The following is a 20,952-nucleotide window of genomic DNA, read 5'->3' as shown; positions in this document are numbered from 1 at the left end:
GCCCCTTATGGAGGAGCTCTTTGAGTGAATGGTTGTGGATATAACAGGCCCATTGGAGAAAAGCATGGTCGGCCAATCTATATTGGTACCAGTAAACTATGCCAGCCTAATACTTCAAGGCGATCCCTCTGGAGTCCATCACAGACCAGAAAATAGCTGAGGAGCTGATAAAGATGTTCCTCTCAGGTAGGACCACCCAAAGAGATATTGCTGGACTAGGGCAACAATCTCATGTCAAGGGTGCTGCAGGAGGTGTGCCACACTTTACACATAACTGAACTATGAACATCGGTATAACATCTGCTAACTGACAGGTAACTTGAGAAGTATAACTGCACCCTCAAGGGGCTGATGAGGAAAATGATATACAATAATCCCAGACACTGGAACCAGTTACTACTCCCACTGATCTTCGCATATTGAGAAATACCCTTTGAGCTCTTATACAGATGTCAGCCCCAGGTCATGCTGGATCTCACAAAGGAAGGCTGGGAGGAGCAACAGGTGCTGGCAGGGAGCCCATTTAAATGCATACTGTAGCTCAGAAAACAGTTGATAGTGGAAACTTGACCAGAGAAAACCTGCAAAAAGTGCAAGGGAAGCAAGCAAGCAAGCGAGCATATATAACTGGCAGGCATGGGAACGTCAATTTGCCATGGGAGACTAGGTGTTGGTCCTGCTTCCCAATAAGACATCAAAGCTGTTGGCCTGTTGACAGGCTTTGTTTGAGATAACTAAAAAAGCAGGGCCTGTAGACTGTAAGATCAAAGAACCAGGCAGGCGGAGGTTGCACTAGGCATACCACAAACCTGTTGAAGCAGTGGCAAGAACGTGAAATCCTGCTCATGACATCATATTCGGACTGGCTGAATTGGGACCCCAAATAAAAGGAGGAAGATGACATATATGCCATGCTTATGAACGAATAACTAACAGATGTGAAATAGGTGCAATTAAGATGGATAGGGCATTTATACACATACTTTTTGGTCCCACAACATACTGGAGATCCACTACTTTGGAGCAGACTTGAGCTGATGCAAGCTGCACTGTGCTGCGCTGCATCACATGCAGTTGCATAAGCGGTGAAATGCATGTCAGCATGCAGAAAATGTCAGTGGTGCACTTTTGAACTAAAGCACTAAAGTTCAAAAGCACGCCACTGCCATTTTGTCAGTGCTGACACACTTTTTGCCACTTATACAACTGTAAGCATCATAGTGCCAGGAGATTTTCAAAGAGCCCAGCACTTGCATTTGTAAAAATGCCCAAAGAGACCAAGTATCTAAATGTGTTTACAGAAGACCCTGGGGCTTATCAAACACTATATAGAAACACTGCCAGGGAGGATTGTACAGGAGAATTGGAGATGGATTCTGCAATGGTTACAGGAGTAGGAAGGAGAAGAAATTAGACAAATGCTAAGTCAAGAGATCATGTGGGAAATCACAGAAAGTAGAGGAATTCTCTGGTGAGCCTCCTGAAGGACAGGACTATTCACATGTGCCAATTCTGCAGGACATTCACGTTCTCAAAATTAACCACAACACTGACAGAACTGACCAGAGCAGCTGCCCCGATGGGGTGAGACAGATGGCAGAGCAGACATGGCTTTCCAACACACCAAAGAAGCCTCATGTTTGAGACTGCTGATACATGCCCAGACTTCAAGAAATCCTTCATAGTGCAAACAGATGCCTCCAACATTGCTATGTCCTCCAACCCCTGTCCCCGCCCATAGACTTACCATTATCCAGCTGCCGGGGCTGCTCTCACTACCCTGCCTGGCTGGATTGCTGACCACATGTGTGCGCGCATGTACACACACAAGTAGTTCCCCCTGCCTCCAAATGGTCTCCCCCCAGCCTCGAGTAGCTTCTTGCAGGCTGCAATTCTATCCCTTTAAAAGGAGAAAATCCACTTTTTTCCCCATGGGAAACAGAAAACCTAGATCCCTGGTGATTAAGCATTAGAGATGCTACCAAAGAGGTTGTGGAATCTCCATCCTTGAAAGTTTTAAGAGCAAGTTAAACATTTGAATGAAATTGTTTGACAGGTGTTCCTGCCTTAAGCCAGGAGTTAGACTACACTATCGCCTAATGTTCCCTCCAGCCCACTTTATGACAATTAAATTAAGCTACCCTAGTACTTTATAGACTATGAACACCTGCCTCCTATAAAATCCACACGACCAATCCACTCAGCTCCCAGAGGGCATTAAATATCTATCAGCTGGTGACATTCCCCACCACCCCCCTGTGGGGAGCAACAATGGTTAGTATTTAATAGAGGGTTATGATGATTGTCCAGTATGGCTGTGCGAAGCTTTGGTTGCTGATTTGATTTGGAGGAGATTCGGCGGCCAAATCTCCACATCTGAATTGAATCAGGAAACCCATTAATCTCTCGGAATCGAATTGGAAGCCTCCTATTTGATTTGGAGAGAGTCGACCATTTGGCCAGAGACACAGCTTCACATGTTTTTTCTACATACCTAAGGTACCAGGCGCGGCTTGTGAATGCTGAGATGGTGGGGCGGAAGGAGCATCCCATGGGAGCATGGGGGGATCCCCCATGCGCTCGGCAGTGGACCCAGAATTGGACCAGAAGTACTTTTGGTCCACTTCCGGGTCCACTGCAGATTGTGTGGGGGACACCCCCCTCCCACCCTCCGCCCCCGACTCAGCAACTGGTGCCTCCTGGGTCAAGGGGGCATCCAGGGTTCCCCGGCAGCCAATCACCAAGCTGTGGCAGTGCAGGGTCCCCCAGGTGCATGGTGGTGGACCCGGAAGTGTACCCTTCCAGGTCCACCACTGAACATATGGGGGCCCCCCCACACTCCCATGGGACACTCCATCCACCCCACCATATCAGTGTTCACGAGCCGTGCCTGGTACCTTGGAGGTATGTAGAAGAAACATAGAAAGCTGTGTCTATGGCCTAATTGCCGATTCTCTGACTCAAAATCAAGTCTTCAGATTCAGCCGAATCAAAAATCGGGACAGTGATCCGAATCAGCAAACAGAATCACTGTCCCCTGAATCCGGCTGAATCCGAATTGAATACTGCCTGTTTCGCACACCCCTACTGTCCAGATTCCAGAGATCCAGATAAAAGTTTTTGCTTCTGTCAAAATAATGTATCTGATTTCCAGAACAGACACTTATTAGCTTAAAGTTCTCAGCTACTGTGCAACTATTAAAACATATTCTAATATATGTAAATAAATAGTTAATTTTTCAACGCTAAAATTTCTCAGCACATCAAATATTGTGTGTGTTATGTCATACACATTCCTCAAAACACTAAAAATAAATCAAGAAAGTATATAAAATGCAGGCTGAGGCTGACAGCCTGGAAGTACAAGTGTCAGAACGCACCACTCTGTAACCTATACTTTGAATCAAGCCTTGCAGCTCTTACTCAACTGAGCAATCACATATGGCTTTCACACTTTAAAAAAAATGAGAGAAGAGCAAATTTTTACAGTAATTTTTCAGACTTTATAAAATATTATTACGCATTACAAGATTTTTTTGGCAATTTTAGTTTCTAAAACAAGTAAAATTGCATAAGCAATCTTTAACATTGAAAGAATTATGATGTACGACTTCACTACTTTAGAAAACAATTTATATCAAACCCAGAATGACAACCAGAAGAGGGGAACTTCATGTCCATTTCAAACTAGGAATATGTACAACACTGATAGACACAAACACAACTCTGTACTCACTATTACAGTCTCTGGAATTAAACAGAAAGGAGAATGTAGAATCAAGGATCCCCCAACCCAAAAAGGCTCCATAGCTAAGTTCACAACAGTTATTTGGAGCCACGTCCATACAAGCTGCCCTTTAAAGTCCACCCCTGACCGCCAATTTAAAAGTCCTCTTAGAATCAGAGAAGCGGCCTTCCTTCTCATGGGCATTATAGCTCTGTCAGACTACTGAACTGGTAATTTTCCTACCTGCTCATTTCTAATTAATAAGGACCTCTTTGGACTTCTTTTGCTGCTTCTGAGTTACCAAGTTAACTCTGCCAGGGCAAGTGTCAGGCAGAGTTTAGTTTTAAAATAGTAAGAAAAACTTATAAAACAATCTATTCTCCTACAATAGATGACCAAAAACAAAGTTTAAAAAAAATAGCTGGTTTTTTTTGTTTGTTTTGTTTTTTACATTCTCTCCTTTCCTGATCCCTCCCTTTTTATATGAAGTATATTTAAGCAATTCGTTCGTATATTTAAGCAATTCGTTCCAAAATGACAGTGGTATAGGGCAGTACATCCAGCTGCATATTTTTCCAATTACCGTCTTCTATATTTTTGTCTTCTTGACTTTTTATTGCGAAGTTCTGCGAAAGCCTCCTTTTCATTCTCTACTTCATTTTCCAAGTCATTCTCATGTGCAAAACCTATTACAAAACAGAAGCATGTTCAGAAGCATGTGCAACTGAAATCTACTTTTCCTAAAAGTACAAAAGTGACTATTTTCTGTTTAGGCCCTGATACAACAAAGTGCCTAAGCCAAGGGTCAGCAGTGTTTTTGGGCAGAATACCCAAAACACACACAACCTTGACTTGTAAGATGTTGACATGTCAGGGGCAGACAGTGGAGGAGCCATGAGACACTGAACCTTGTTATGGCAGCGCAGCCCCAGCCCATTCCCCAAGCCATGAGCGTCAAGCAAAATGCCTTCACATGACATGCTCTGGTATGTGTGCCAGAGGTTGCCTACCCCTGGCCTAAGCTATTGTTACAATACGACTCTCACACAAACCAGAGCTTAGACTGCAAGAAAACAGAAGTAGAGCTAAATAAGCACAATCAAGTTTAATGAACACCACAGGTGAATCTACACATGCACTTTACAACCAAGTAGACTTCTTAGCTCCACAGTAAAGCGTCACAGTCTACACATGCACCAGTATAAGAGCACAGTAAACTAATTAACTCTGCCATAGGATAGTACAGTCAGGGTCAGTACTATCTTATAGTGGAGTACTTTACTGCACCAAAGTGCATGCATAGATGCTGACTGCAAGCATAGACTGAGCCCAGTCAGCCCAGCCAGTGGGGGCTTGCTCTGCCCTGGCTCAAATTGCTGCTCTCCCAGGCACACATGTAGATGCTGCACCTGCGAATAGTTGACTCCAGCTCAAACTGCTCAAGTTTATTGCATCACATTAATTGCACATGTAGATGCATCCAATCAGAGTTTATTCTCACTAGTAGGGAAGGAGGAGCCATTTTTTTTTCTTAAGAGCTGTTCTAGTAGCATTATGGCCTCTTAATATCTAATCAAGTAAAAGGAAGCTGGTATGACAGTCAATTCCAGTACAACAGCATTCCATTTTAACATGTGGGTTGCTATACCTTTCCTGAGTGGGGAGGAAAAATACCTTTAAATCAGTGAACTGTTACAATTTTGTTTTTTATATTAACATGCCAGTTTCATTTTTCTCTACTAAGGCCCAATGAACATATGAACCCAAAAGCAATGGCTAATCAAAGCATTTTTCTCACTTTATTTCTTCTTGTTAATGTGGACAATTACTCAAAGACATTCTTGAGCACTTTCTTAAGATATAGAAATAGAAAAGGACTTGGACTTCAGCATGATCTCCACCCCAGCGTGCTAAGGGAATTAGCTGAGGTCATTGCGGGACCTCTGGCATGGCTTTACGAGCGCTCGTGGTGCTCTGGTGTGGTGCCAGAGGACTGGAAGAGGGCCAATGTGGTTCCCATCTTCAGAAAAGGGAGGAAGGAGGACCCGGGAAACTATAGGCCAGTTAGTTTTACCTCAATCCTAGGTAAGCTTTTGGAGAGAATTATTCTGGCACATGTCCACGAGGGGCCAATGGGGGAGATTATGCTTAGGGGCAACCAATACGGGTTCATTAGAGGCAGGTCCTGTCAGACCAACCTGGTGGCCTTCTACAACCAGGTCATAAAAGCCTTAGATGCAGGGGTAGAAGTGGACAGTCTTTCTGGACTTTTGGAAGCCTTCGACACTGTCTCTCACCCCGTTCTCATTAAGAAACTGGGGGGTTGTGGTGTCGACACCTACACAGTCAAATGGGTCACCAACTGGCTGGAAGGCCGCACCCAGAGAGTGGTGGTGGATGGTTCATCTTCGACCTGGAGGGATGTGGGCAGCGGGGTTCTGCAGGGCTTGGTCCTCAGGCCCGCACTGTTCAACATCTTCATCAGTGACTTGGACGAGGGGGTAAATAGCACCCTGTTCAAATTTGCTGATGACACTAAGACGTAGGGGGGGATGTGGGCACACTAGAAGGGAGGAATAGGCTGCAATTGGACCTAGACAGGTTACAAGGGTGGGCGGATGAGAATAGGATGGATTTCAACACTGACAAGTGCAAGGTGATGCACCTGGGGAGAAAGAACCAGCACCATACCTACAGGTTGGGGAACTCCCTTCTCGTCAGTGCAGAGGCAGAAAAGGATCTTCGAGTCATTATTGATGCCAAGATGAACATGGGCTGGCAGTGTGGGGATGCAGTCAGGAAGGCCAATTGTACCTTGTCATGCATCCACAGATGCATCTCGAGCAGGTCCAAGGAAGTGACGCTCCCCCCCTCTATGAGGCACTGGTCAGGCAGCAGCTGGAGTACTGCGTCCAGTTCTGGGCACCGTACTTCAAGAGGGATGTGGACAACATGGAGAGGGTCCAGAGGAGGGCCACTTGCATGATCAGGGGGCAGCAGGGCAGGCCCTAAGAGGCTATGGGACCTGAACCTGTTCAGCCTCCACAAGAGAAGGCTGAGGGGGGATCTAGTGGCCTGTTACAAACTAGTCAGAAGACACTGGGGGAGTCCCTGTTCCCCCAAGCACTGCCAGGAGTGCCTAGAAATAACGGGCACAAGCTGGCAGAGGGTAGATTCAGACTAGATATCAGGAGGCGCTACTTCACTGTCAGGGTGGCTAGGATCTGGAACCAACTTCCAAGCGAAGTGGTGCTGGTTCCTACCCTGGGGGCCTTTAAGACAAGGCTTGGCAATCACCTTGCTGGGCTCGTTTTACCCCAGTACTCTTTCCTGCCTTGGCAGGGGTTCGGACTTGATGATCTGCTCAGGTCCCTGCCGACCCTACTAACTATGAAACTATGGTTGTTAAGTTTTCACCCACACTGTGTTTAAACTATATCTTTCTTGTTACTGTCAGAGCATAACAAGGTGCATTACTGAGTTAACATCTCTGGTCTAAACAAAGCTTTAGAGGAGAAAAAAAATGTGATTTTCAAGAAAACACGTCATTTGTTGCTTCCTTTCTCAGTAAAATGATTACAGCCCTAACAAGGTAAGCACAGGTTTAAATTTAGGATTAAAAACACCTCTCGATGAAGCCAGTAGCAATAGTGACACATGTTTAAAATAAAGCTTGTGCTAAAAACAATGTTCTGACGGATTACTAAATGTATGTGTTACTACACGTTGCATGCACAGGCAAATGAAACTAAAAAATTAACTAACTCCTTTATGTAGAATTTTCCTCCCTCTTTTGTGTCCCCAGGGGAAAAGATGTAAAAAAAAAAACGAGTTTTAAGAACTGTTTTTAGGCGAGTAGTTTCTAATGATTTGGGATTATGCAGTTTCCAGTCTACAGATTTACTGATGCTACAAAAAAGTTGAGGAATACACAGTTCCTAGTCTGATAAAGATAATCTCTTCTCCCTTCACTTACTGCAGATACTTACTTCCGTTCTGAAGACCCCACTTGACCCAAAGCTACCGGTACACATATGCAATATGGATTGTCCACTTTGGCTTTACAGTGAAAACTAGGGGGATGATGAACTCTGGAAAATGAATTTCTCTCTTTACAAATTAACGTTGCCACACAGCAACTTCTGGGTAGGATGCTAATTTGAAGATATACCTTCATCCTTCTCCATATATGACTTTATTTCCTCAAGCCGTTTATGAGCTTCATCAAGAGAAATGCTCAATTCACTGACATGCTTGGTCATCATTTCTTCACCTGAAATAAAGAAACAATAGTTTTAATACATTAATATCATAAAATGCATCTGACAGCTAGATGGTGGTTTAAAGCTATAGCCAAGTTTCCCTCTATTACTGGGGTCATTTGCACTGATGCAAAGTGAATCTGGATTTAAACCCTAATTTTCAAAAGCACACACTAACCCACTGACTTCTATTCAGTTGATCAAATGCAGACAGAGATGTGAAGTATTCTAGGACCATGGCATACTGGAATACATAGAATGAATTCTTGCTTACTCAGGGCATTGGGAATACTTAGTATGAAGCTTGCCACCACGGGAGAAGATGCAGGGCCTTTTCTCCCCACATCAAATCAGCTCTGCTAATCAATATAAAAATGGGACAGGGTGACACCTGCACTCTCAGCCTGGTCCTTCTGCAGACACTGTAGGTAGAACCCAAACTCCCTCACATCATCAGGGCCACTGAATACAGCATTTTTTTCTCATCAACTTTCTTCCCCTTCCCAAATTTTAGAGGTGCAAACACAACATAGCCCTAAGACCATTTGCTTAATGGACATTTCCATTACAGCCTTAAACATTTAGAACACTTTAGTTTCAGTAAGAAAAAAGAAAGTTCAGGCACATAAAGCAACTACAATATATAGATTCCTACAGCACAGGAAAGTGAAGATAACAGATATGAAGACCTTGCAGCAAAATCAACTAATAGCTTATTTAACATATGAATAATTGCACTGGATTGAAACACTATTGGTGGATGAGGACCTCATGATTAATTAATGATAGATTTATTGCAAATTCCTTTAAAACAAAAAATGGAACCAGATTCTCAGCTTGAGTAAAACCTCAAGCCCCATCACTCAATTGATTCCATGCTCACACATACACATTCCAGTTGACAATTGGTTCCTTTCTTGAATGTACTGATGTGGAAACAAATGTAAAAGCATGTTCAGAACCATTAGCAAATTTTTTGCACTCGAAATGAAAATTTACAAAACTAACTGAAAAATCTCATTCCTTTCCCTGGTTTTGGATAAAGCTTTGCAGCAGGAAAGATTTTTTTTTAAATGTTATCAACCAAAATCTGCAGCAACTGGAGGACATTTGTATTTCCAGTACATATAGCAATATATTTCTTAGCCATTAGAAAGACTAAATGTATAAAGTGCACTGAATATTTGCTCACTGAAATATTGGACAATAGGGGGGTGTGAAGTGGGCCCTATTCGATTTGGATTCAGCCCAAATCAGGGACAGTGATTGGATTACTTGATTCGGATCACTGTCCCTGATTTGATTCGGCTGAATCCAAATCTGAAGATTCAATGCTGATTTGGAGAATCAGCAATTCAGCCACAGACATAGCTTTAAATGTTTTGTATACATACCTTGAGGTACCAGTGAGGCTTGTGAATGCTGTGATGTTGGGGTGAATGGAGCATCCCACAGGAGTGAGGGGGGGGGCCCCTCCACATGCTCAGAGGTGAACCGGAACTACTTTTAGTCCACTTCCGGGCCCGCCGGGGAGGATGCAGGGGTGCCCCCCTGCATCCCCACCCCCGCAGCTTGGTGATCGGCCACGGGGAAACCCTGGGTGCCCTTCCCAGACCCAGGAGGCACCAGTTGCAGAGCTGGGGGGGGCTCGGAGGCTCCAGCCCCCCCCCGTGCACTTCCTGGGGGACTTGGAAGTGGACCAGAAATGCTTCTGGTCCACTTCTGTGGCTATTAACGAGCATGCCCAGGAGCCCCCCAGTGTTTTTGTGGGATGCTCCATGCACCTCATCATCGCAGCATTAACAAACCACCTGCTACCTAGAGGTATGTAGAAAAAACATTTAAAGCTGCGTCTATGTCCGAATTGTCAAGTCTTTCCGAATCGATTCGGAGGGTTCCAATTTTGCTTCAGAGAGATTAAAGGGTCCTCCGCTTCGTTTCAGATTCGGAGATTTGGCCATCAAAATCAGGCTGAATCTCTGCTGAATCAAATCAGGAACTGAAGTTTCGCATAGTCAGATTGGATAAGTGTTAAAAAAAAAAAAAAGCAGGATTTTAATACTCTTAGTTCTAAATAAAAGAAGTGACTTTTCCCTCACATAAGTTGGGATAACATAAGCCCTGAGCATGTGCAACAGACTTCATGAATATATTTTTGTCTGTACACAAAGCCTCTGCAAATGGAAAACCATTGCTATGCCTGGGATAAGTTTAAGTTTAGAAAGTATAGTGGAGATCACAGTTTTATATTTACTCACAGATTTGCAAAATTCTAATTGTTCACAGCAAGGTTTTTTTGTGGTGCATAAGGGAAATAATGTTATTTCATTATCTGTCATCATCAGCAAGTAGATAGCATGCTAAAATTGGTAAACTGGTCTGCCAATTTTGACAGGTCAATCTATAGTTATTCCCTAGCTTCAGATTTAAAATGTTCTTTTCTTCCTAAGACAAAAAATACTCCACTATTTGTTCTTAGGTCATCCACTCACTGAATCCAAATTTTATTTTTCCATTGCCCGAGAGTTTAAAGATGGTACTTTAGGCATGTAGGAAATACTGTTCATATTAAAATATTTTATCTGCCAAGATTTGTGACTGAAGGGAACTGTGTTTAGTCACTGTTAAAATGACCTTCTAGGCCTTGTCCACCCTGATGCCACCCAACAGTGGTATGAGTGCTAGTAGTATTTGAAGGGAAAACACAGACTTATAATCAAATGCATCCTCATTCAACGTGCCACCCCACTACTGGCAATGGTAAAGCTGCATCAGTGCTACAGCAACAGTAGCAGAAATGCTAACACATTTCAGTGTAGATGGAAGCTTAGAGATCTTCCTAGACACGTACACACTTTAGACATAACAGAAGTTGCCATGGCAGCAAAGCAACAACCTGCTCTATAGCATCCAATGACGGAAAAAATCCTTTCTAATAAAAGACATTAATTATAGAATGTAATAAATATTCATTAATCACATCCTGAATGTTAACTTCTGTGGCTCTTGCATTGCAATATGAAACCCTCAAAATATTCAAGAAACCCTGAGAACAGTGTAGGTTCTCTACAGACAGAAACAGCATGGGTCTGGCTCTCTATTCATTTTCACTAATGTAAATCAGGCATTTCAATGAAAATCAGTGCAAGAAAAAGGAGAAACAAGCTGATATTATTACGTAACAAAAGTACTAAGTTCACCAGTGTACTTAACCCAGATCACTGAAGAAGATGCATCTATCTATCTATCTATATTTTTAATCAGAGGATATATAATTGTTGCAGGAAGCAAACTGGAAAGGCTATATCATATAAAAAGATATGCCATCTTATCAAATACAATCTCTGATTTTCTGGGTTTTATTATAATTTGCTATTTCTTATTCAGTAAGTTCTTTGTAATGGCACTATGTTGGCATAATCATGACATACTTGAACTGATATCATGCTCCCATTAATTCAATAAAAACAACAACAAACAGGCTTACCCTCAGCCCAGGCTTTTCTCTCATAGATGTCTTTTACCATATCTGAAATCTCTTTAATGATTTCTTGGATCTTTCTTTTTTCCAAGCTGGAACGTTCTTTCCAAGCCAAGTTGGTCCAACTGGCTTCTTCGATGGCAGCTATTATACTCCGTCCAAAACATATATTTTGATCCACACTGCTTCTGAAAAACTTGAAATAGTCCTTGTAGGCTACATATTTATTTTTGTGCTCATCCGTGCTTCTATGCCTTTCGTAAGTCCCAGTAGCTACAAAAGCTGCATTTCTTTCTTCATTCTCCTCCTTTTTCACCTCATCACTTTCTGTTGGTGTCACAGCCTCAGAGGTCTCGATCTCCAAGTTTTCTGTCTGGCTAAAGTAGTTTTCAGAACTCTGGATGAATTTAATTCCACAAAGGTCACATTGCGTTCGGTCAATATCTGCTTTTTTAAAGATCCCCGATACTAATTCTTCCATTTCCACACCAGTAAGCTCTGGCTTAGAACAGGATTTCCTTCTCCATTTTACATAACAATACCCTAAAAAAACCACCTTAAACAACTTCCGCTCTGCAGATGCTTTCTGCTGTTGCTTCTGCTGCTTTATGCATGCTATGGCTGTTAGGGGATCTTCCCGCTCTTCCATAGAAAGATCACTTTCAAATTCCATTTCTGACTCTTTAGAGTATTCTACAGGATGCCAGGAGGATACAAATCTTTCTGGGTTTATCTGCTCGTAAAAGATGCCCCGTACACTACTAGTCCCTTTGTAATACAGCGAGTCCCACCTCCATCGACAGTTGACCAAGAACTCGCCATCTCGTTCAGTCAGCAGCTCCTGAAGGCCTTCTGCTATCTCTCTCACTTGTGAGGTTTTACTTACTTTCTCCACAATCTTAACCAATCTTTCAGGCACTTTGGAAGGAGACCGTCTTTTCATACTTATCAGTTTATCCTTAATTGTAAGAAAGTGGGTGTGAAAAAGAGATTTAGATTTAATATTGAGCACTTGATCAGCATTCACCAGTATCACCAAGCACAACACCACAGTACGCTCAGCTTCCCCTGACGTTACGTAATCAGGGTCCCCAAAAGCATCCACAAGGACATTGAAGTCTTTGCTTTGAGCTCCACACAAAACTTCTGCCACATAACTGAGATGGAATTTGAACTGCCTGACAGCTTTATTTATGTCCTTTGGTCTGTAGTCCTGGATAATAGAAAAGGTGTCTCTGACCTCTTTGTGTTGGCCTTTTTTAATTCTGAACAAAAACTCCCAATAATGAAGGAGAGCAAGGTAACTCTTTGGAAGGCACAAATTAACATCTTTGCAAAGGCGCATCAGGACAGCACAACAGAGGATATATTGGAATTCTAGCAGCATCACTGTATTTCCTATGCTTGGAATCAGAGGATCAATGCATTTCTTGACCAGGACATTCATAAAACGGAAAAACAACCATTTACATTCTTCTGGATTTTTGTTAACATACAGCTGGTCCAGTGAGTTTTGAAGAAGTCGAATGAAACACAAGTGTATGTTTTCTGCATTTTCAGCATTTTTGTTAGGCTGCAACATCCCAGCTCTGCCCTGTATTCCCTTGGGTTTTTTCCCTCTGCTTTTCTCTTTTTCATAAGCCTTTAGTTCTTTGTTATAATCTTCTTCCTCCCTACTAAGAAACTTCTCAAATTCTTCAGGGTAACTGGAGGACAAGATGAAAACTTGCATGGCACTAAGCAACAAGTCCGTAGATTCTCTTCTGTTTACAGCACTTTCATTTTTAAACTTAAATGTGATGTATTCCTTCAACACCATTTTAAAGTACTTAGAAACATTGGACAAAGGTCCCAAGATTTCTCTGCATGCCATTGGATTTTCTGACACCACTCTAAGATGGAAATGCTGAGGGAAGACAACATTTACAAGGGATTTGCACAATGCATATCTATCGGCAGTCAAAAGTTCATCAATATCTTTACTTTCATGAAGCAGCTCTTTTGGAAAAACCTTCTTGGCTTGTAAGAGGAGTCCATTTATCACTGCCAAATCTATTTTACACCGAAACATAGACTTCGCCTCATGACGCAAAAAAGGTCTATGGAAGCCTTCACACGTTTTATCTTCACAATCCAAGCCGGCAATGAACTTCAAACAAATATCAGGGTAATTACGTCCAAGAACGCTGCGTGTAATCAAACACAATCTGCTTAACAAGTGTTTCTTCAGCGCAGACTTCACCTCTGCTATGCCTACCACAAAGTGATCTTTCATTTTTTTCCCTTTCAGACGGGGATTATCTGACAAAATCTGCACAATGTGTCCGCCTTCATTTTGGGACACCTGGCAAAGATTGCCATCTATTGGCAAGACCCCAAAATAATCAAAACATGACTTGACCATTTCTTTCTCAGCATTGGTAGTTGCTTTCTGTAAAGCTTCAACCAAGTCTAGAAGAGCCTCTAACCCATATTTTGCAAGACACAAGATAGATCTGCTTTCTGCTTCGCAGTGGGTTAATTCAAAGAGAGCTTCCACCATACCAGCATAGTGAAGCAAAGAGTGGTACTTGTAGAAAGCATCTTTAAGCCTTGTAAAATCTTTCTTTAGCACTCCCTGGAGAAAGATTGCTTCAGCAATTCCAGATGTCTGGTTGGTTTGTTTACACAGCTCTAAGGCTTCTTCTAAGACAGCCTCTATATTTTCCAATTCTGAATGCCCTGAGACACTGAGACGGGCTGCCATAAGCAGACACGATGCCCGAAATTCCTTCTTGGTAGTGAGGTTGGCTGCTTCCAACACAAACCCATGTTGCTTCATCAGAGTAGCAGCCTCTTCCTCTCGACCTTCCCTCTTCAGCAGGTCCGCTGCTTGGGCCAAGCATTTGTGGGATTTCAAGAACACAAGCTGGACTTCTGTGCCAAGCCTGGAGAGGACTCTCATCATGTCTTTGGGTTTGTTTGCAGTCAAGTACTTAGAAGCAGCCGCCAAGTACAACTCATTTGATGAGATGGAGAGGTGTGTCCTCAGTATCTCTTCATACCTGAAATGAACACAGCTGTGATTAAACTAAAAATCACCAGGTGTGATTAAAGTAAAGCACAACATACTATTTACAAAATAGAAAGGAAAGGATCCTGGTTATATTAACAAGGTAAATAAGGCAACATCAACCATGCTGTTCCTTCAAAAAGGCCAAAAATACATCTCAAACTGAAAATAAGGATGAGGGGTCTCTTTGATATCTGAAAAAACAATCATATTCTAAAAAGACCTAAAATATAGCTTTGTTACAAGGTAAGCCTGTCTGAAACAAAATTCAGAAGAGAAACAAGATCAGAAGGTCAAAACATTAGGGAATCTTATTTATTTATGGAATTTATCTGCCACCCTTCCCAACAAAGGCGTAGGGTGGCTTTTAGTAAGAAAAGAGAAAAACTTCAGAAGGGAAACTATAATACTGAAATAAAAATAAGTGGCCACTTAACATCATCTCAGCCTAGCTTTGTTGCCCAAATAGGAAGGTCTCGCAGCACTTCTAAAAGATGTCCAGGCTCAGGCTCTGGCGGATCTTATACTGAGGGAGTTCCAGAGCTGGGGAGCTGAAACTGCTGAGAACGGACTTCTCAGATGTTTTCACTATGTAGACTTAATGTATCTATGGTACTTGCAAGAGCTCGCTCTCAGCTGACTTTAAGAGATTATGATGGGTGTGTTGGAGACAGCAGACCCTTTGGTACATAGAGCGTAGGCTGTTTAAGCTTTTATAGGTCCTATCTTGGTCCATGCTACTTTACTCCCATTTTAACATAGTTTTTTAGTTTTAAAGTAATGAAAAATTATACTGACTTGGTAAATAGCGAAAAAAGCCTACAACAGTAACAGACTACTTTATGGTACAAGAACTACATATATGCCGCAGCACTGTATCTGTAAACCATCTTTCACCCATTGCTGCTTCCTGAGTGGCAGAACAAAGCACACATTTCCTTCTTTTTTAAACATTAGTTCTGGTATTCACTTAATGGTTAATTACCATTGTATGATGTCAATAAATTATTAAAACTTCTTTCTTAGCCAAACTTTAGCCTTGGAGGAAAAAAAAAAAAAAAGTCTTTCCTCCTACACATTGAGGGTGAGTAATATTTTTTGACAGGTGAGTAAATTACCCTTAGCCTTTCATTATCTTTTCATGGTAAAAATGGGGGAGTAGATTTTGTGCCTGGGATGGTAAATTTGCATGGATGATTTTGCAGGGCTGATATAAAGAAAAATCAAAGCATTGTATGTTAGAAGTAATTTTAATACTTGTACTTTAAGAAAATTATTTCTATCTATTTAAAAATGTTCCCAAATACAGTGATGATCTCAAATAAATCACTTTGTTATTCATGTTACAAAAGATTTCATAGGTCATCTCCCATATTTCCTGGAGTTTGTCAATCTACTATGTTGTTTATGGAACATGAAGATCCATTATTCGAATGCTCTCAACATTTTTTGTTACATATTTTACCATGAAATTTTAAAAATAAACTGAAAAAAGAATAATTATAGGCAGGGTCCGATTTCCCATATATTTTACTGTGATGTGCTAAGAACACATGGGAAAAATGTATTATTATGATAGCTACAACCAAAAACCCAACTTATGTTGGTCTAAGGACATAGACAGGCAAGGTTCTTTGAGTAGGTGCGATATCTTTTATTAGCCCAACTGAGTAGTTGGTAGAAAAAAGTTCTTGGAAAGCTTTTGGGCGCAGTCACCCTTCTGCAGGCATAGGGAGTCTCTGGTGTTGTGAGACTCCAAACAAAAAACAGAGCAGCAGAGACTCCCTATTCCTGAAGAAGGGTGACTGCGCCCGAAGGCTTGCTAAGAACTTTTTTCCAACTACTCAGTTGGTCTGATAAGATATCGCACCTACTCAAAGAACCTTGCCTGCCTTATAATAGGGATGAGTACTGTTGCCCAGTACCATTACCCATTACTCAGTTGCCTAGAATTTCTTCCCATTTTCCAATCCTGTTTTCAGCTGATTATAACTATGCTAATCCTAAAACATCTGGCTTTGATTCAATATTTCAGCTAAAATGGATCAGTCATTTCCAAGAATGAGAGCAAGGGAAATAAATATGTTGTTTTCCCCAAGTTCAAACACTCTAGGAACCTTTTATTTGGGAAGTCCCAGTGTGCTGTGCTTTGGGGCAGGGACCTGAAACTTGAGAGAAGGGTAGGCATTTGTGGAGGGAACATGTCTCTCCCTTAAAAATATATGTGCAAATCTGGTCAAGATACAGAAACTGAGACATTTGCATATGCTCAGCAGCAACTTCTCTGACTATAGCAGATACAATCACCAGAAACCCTGTCATGAATAAGCACATGTCAGTCTGTTGCTGAATAGGTTTTTCCCTGCACCTGCCATTCTACCTTCCTGCAGGCTATGCTGGTCAAATGTCAAAGACTTGCCATTTTGCAATCCTGTTTTCAGTTGTTATGAACTGTGCTAATTAACTGAATCAAAGATGTGACAGCATCTCTTTTTTGCCCCTGATGATTGCAGGCACCTTGGAGGAGGAAACTACCAGAAATGCAGAGAGGACAAGCGGGAGGGATGGAGACAGTAAACTGATAAGAAATCTAGTGGGAGGCAGTGACTGGGAGTGGGAGGGCAAATATGAAGTAGGGTAGTTGTTCTAAACATTTCTAGACTTGAGGCACTTCTCAGAAAGTGCCAGCTCTTAGTTTTCATTCTTTTTTTGACTCAGGAAAAATAATAGAGCAATTTTTCTGTAACAAAGAATTCAGAAAGATGCCAACTGGTCAGACTGTTTCCTGACACTACGAAGTCCTATTTGAAATCTCTGGGCTTATCTTGTTCACAATGTTTGCACACCTAACGAAACTAACATTGCATAGCACCCTGCAGCACTCAAAAGCAACTCACTAGAGTGCCACAGCACTGTGACTCAGAAATCAGTGAACTACGATGAGAAGGAGAGATGGCTGGGGGATGATGGCTAGGACTGGCCGGAAAGGAGAGCAGTACTGGAAATGTAGGACAGAAAGGGAACAAGGACTAGAAACCAGTAGGCAGTAAGGAAAAATGGGACTATCTGAGCAAAGACACTGGGACAATTAGCTTGGGAGGGACAGAAAACACTAAGACTGGATAAGGAGCTTGGAGAAGATGATATGTAGTCAATGAGAAAGGGAATATTAGCTGGACCTGCCAACTGGAGGCCGGGGGGCAGGGGAGATAAATTGGATGAGGAGCCAGAATGGGGAGGGAAGACCTGCGTACAGAAGTGTTGAGAGAGACAGGGATGAGTAACTTAAAAAGTGGAAACTGGGACTGGATAAATGTAAAGAATAACTGTGGAGAGAAGAAAGAAGCAAATTAAAAAGGGGGTCAGGGAAGACCACAGAGAGGGCAGGGCATTCTGGGTTCCTCTTGGGGGGGAACAAGTAGAAGAGTCTGTACCTGCCAGAGCATATGTACCTCCAGGGCTTGGAACTGAATCTCAAATCTTGCTACTCCGCTACTGCCAGCAAGTGTCTGGAATCTAAAGTACCTCAGACCTCTCAAGTGCTGATCCATACAGAAGGCAACAACAATTTGCCATTGGTATCTGTTACAATGCCAGCTCAACTGGCAAAGATACATGTAGTGGATCCAAAGGGTACAAAACTTGCCTGTGGACTAGTTAATGGCAATGTTAACATAGTATACCATAACAGAATTTAATTTGGCTTTTCCTTTAAAATATATATTTTATATAATAAAAGTGTAGGAAGTTCATAAAACAAAAGCGACATCAAAAATACATTGTTAGGGACGTGAAGTCAAATCACTCAATCATTAGGATATGCCAGAACTAATGCTTGCGCCTGTGTAAATTTTTAATTTGGGTACTTTGTGCATGTGAATTAGGTTTTTAGGGAATATTACATACTATTTGGAGCCATCCCTTAGAAATAATGCACAGGAGAGCACCTCTATTTCTATCCTGTGCTTTAAAAAAGTTATCAAATCATCCACATAGTAAGCATATTAAGATATTCTGCCTAGTGGATTAGACATTATGCAATTCAAACATCAAAATCTCTCACAGAAGTCCACAAACACTGATAAAATAAATGGCAGGTTCCCAAAGGTACTATTTCCCTGAACCCTGTGCTGAAGTTTACCTTAGCTGAGAAAATCACTGTGAAAAACTATAGATTTGACATCCTTTTATTACAGTTAAAGCTTTGGGCCATCTTCTTTGTCATTTTCTCATTAATCAGAAGTGATGGCAGGAATTCTGATGAATCGAATGAATATGCTACTCGTGTAAGAAGTGTCACCAGCATAAAACTTTTGCCAAATCTACATGGAGCTCGCCTTATTACACTGAAGTCAAACAACTGATGTAGGCATTTTCTGTGCATCACTGTCTTAAAAGGACATACATACCTTTCTGCTGCATTTCCTGCTTCCTCATAGAGGCCCTCCTGGAAAAACATCTGAAGTGCTAGTTCAAACTCTTGCATTTGTTCATAACATCTGGCCGCCTCTTTATAGCAGTGGCTTTTTTTATAGAAATAGGCAGCTTCTTTTACCTACGGCATAAAATTCTTATTAATATGAAATCTCCTAAATATTCAAACAGCAACAGAACAAACGCAGTATTTTCATTTATACAGAAAGAGACACAGAGAAAAACAAAGACTTCCACTACCACTTCTGCTGAATATCATTCCCACACAACAGACAATATCAAGATTTAAGGTGTTAAACTTCCCTCCTTTTACAACTATTGTGATCTACAAAGTTCCCTGGAGCCAACTGAAAAAATATTGTACTTTATTTATCATCATCAACACACCATGGGGGGGGACCTTATGAAAAATAATTTTGCACGGGTAAACAATGTTTAAAGGTCTCTAAACAGATATAAGAATTTAAGTAAGAAAGAATGATAGTCCTCTAAAAGAAAAACAGGCAGAAGAGCATTTAGTACCTTTCCTAATTTTTTACATAGTTCTGAACAAAGCTGAAATTCTTTGGCGTAAGTCAGACATTTCAGTGATAATTTTGGTTCTCCACATTCCAAATAGGTTTTAGCCAAGGACATGTATTCCATCTGTTTTTCCCTGTCCAAAAAAAAAAAAAAAAGTTTATTTGTGCATATATGATATTCCAAGTCAAATTCAGGAATACAGGACGAGAAAGGCCTCCTAGTCACTGAGTCCAGCTGCCTGCAGAGGCAAGCAACTAGAACAAGTATTCTTGTTCGGGGATGGGGGGCAGGATACCAAGCTCCATCTTATCCTTAGTTAGGATGTTTGCCATTACTCCTCCTGCTGGAAAATGCTGTTCTAGAATCTCGGTGCTTTGAGGGTTAGACTCCCTATTCTAATTTCCAGACTAAATTTGTTCATGGCAAGTTTATATACATTTGTTCTTGGGCTAACCTTGTGCTTTTAGCTTAAAATGATTCTTTTCTGTCCCGGGCGTTTACCTTTGGGTGCATTTATATAGAGCAAATATATTCCTTCTCAGTTTTTGTTTTGCTAGCCTTAACAAGCCACACTCTTTTAGTTTCCTGTCACAATAGGCTCTCCATTTCCTTGATCTTAGAAGGCCTTTACTGAATGCATTCCAGGTTGAATTCACCTTTCTTGGACATAGATGACCAAAATACAAAAAACAGCATTTCATGTACAAATGGCACTAATATTTCCCTTTCTTTACTGAAAACACTTCTGAAACCTTCTCAGATTAGCAGTGTCCAACTTCCCATTTCAACTTAATGATACCTCTCTACTGCCCTACTACGGAACCAAGGATTACTTTAGTGACACCTTCTATGCCCAAACCTGAAGCAACCTTAATGCCTTTTGTAAAGCAGTGGGCTGCTGCCTGAACCACTTGTTAAACTATTTTAATCTACAGAAGAACTTAATTTGCATTTCTTCAGTCAGACGGTACAGCCCCCTGACTTGGCTTGATACTGAGGAGGGAGACTACCTGGTCCCCCGACTTAAGCCAGGGGTAGGCAATTATTTCAGTTGATGGGCCACTTAAGTTTTGGTGAGCTATTGAGGGCCACACACAAAATCTTTCAGAAGGCATCATTGTAACAAATTATAGATAAAAAATAAATCATATACTAAAAATTAAACATCTACTATGGCATGTTTTAATTTTTTTTTAAAAATATTTTTGACCGATTTATGTTTTGTGAGTAGTGTATCTAGTGACTGCATAATAGCTCAAAATAAAAGTCTTACTGTTGTATATTGTATGAGGGGAGGTGGGGGCTGTGGTGGGAAGCAACTGCATGCATGTAAGGGAGAGCTACCTATGCCCAAGGTCCTAGGAGCTGGCTAGGGCTGATGGGATGGAGGGAGAGACGACTGGGGACACATGCAGCAGAACTTGCCTGGGTAGTCCAATGCCCTGGCCCTGGGCATACACAACTTCCCAGCACT

The 20,952-nt window shown here is 41.6% G+C and overlaps 1 protein-coding gene across 1 annotated transcript in view; it reads right to left on the bottom strand.

Moving 5' to 3' along the window:
* Positions 1 to 3,487: 3,487 nt before the first annotated feature.
* TRANK1 (tetratricopeptide repeat and ankyrin repeat containing 1) overlaps positions 3,488 to 20,952 on the bottom strand; it is a 76,280-nt gene continuing 58,815 nt past the window's right edge. Inside the window, exons 22-26 of the mRNA XM_090050282.1 lie at positions 19,479 to 19,611; positions 18,932 to 19,077; positions 11,477 to 14,514; positions 7,899 to 8,000; positions 3,488 to 4,413 (exon numbers count right to left, since the gene is read on the bottom strand). Coding sequence (XP_089906408.1) covers positions 4,307 to 4,413; positions 7,899 to 8,000; positions 11,477 to 14,514; positions 18,932 to 19,077; positions 19,479 to 19,611 — 3,526 coding nt within the window. The 3' untranslated portion in view covers positions 3,488 to 4,306. The remainder of the gene's footprint in view (positions 4,414 to 7,898; positions 8,001 to 11,476; positions 14,515 to 18,931; positions 19,078 to 19,478; positions 19,612 to 20,952) is intronic.

This window comes from Crocodylus siamensis, chromosome 5, assembly GCF_052110815.1.
Source record: "Crocodylus siamensis isolate JL-2025a chromosome 5, ASM5211081v1, whole genome shotgun sequence".
Classification (NCBI taxonomy): domain Eukaryota; kingdom Metazoa; phylum Chordata; order Crocodylia; family Crocodylidae; genus Crocodylus; species Crocodylus siamensis.
The sequence above is the reverse complement of the archived record's forward strand: the minus strand, read 5'-3'. Positions and strand labels throughout refer to the sequence as shown.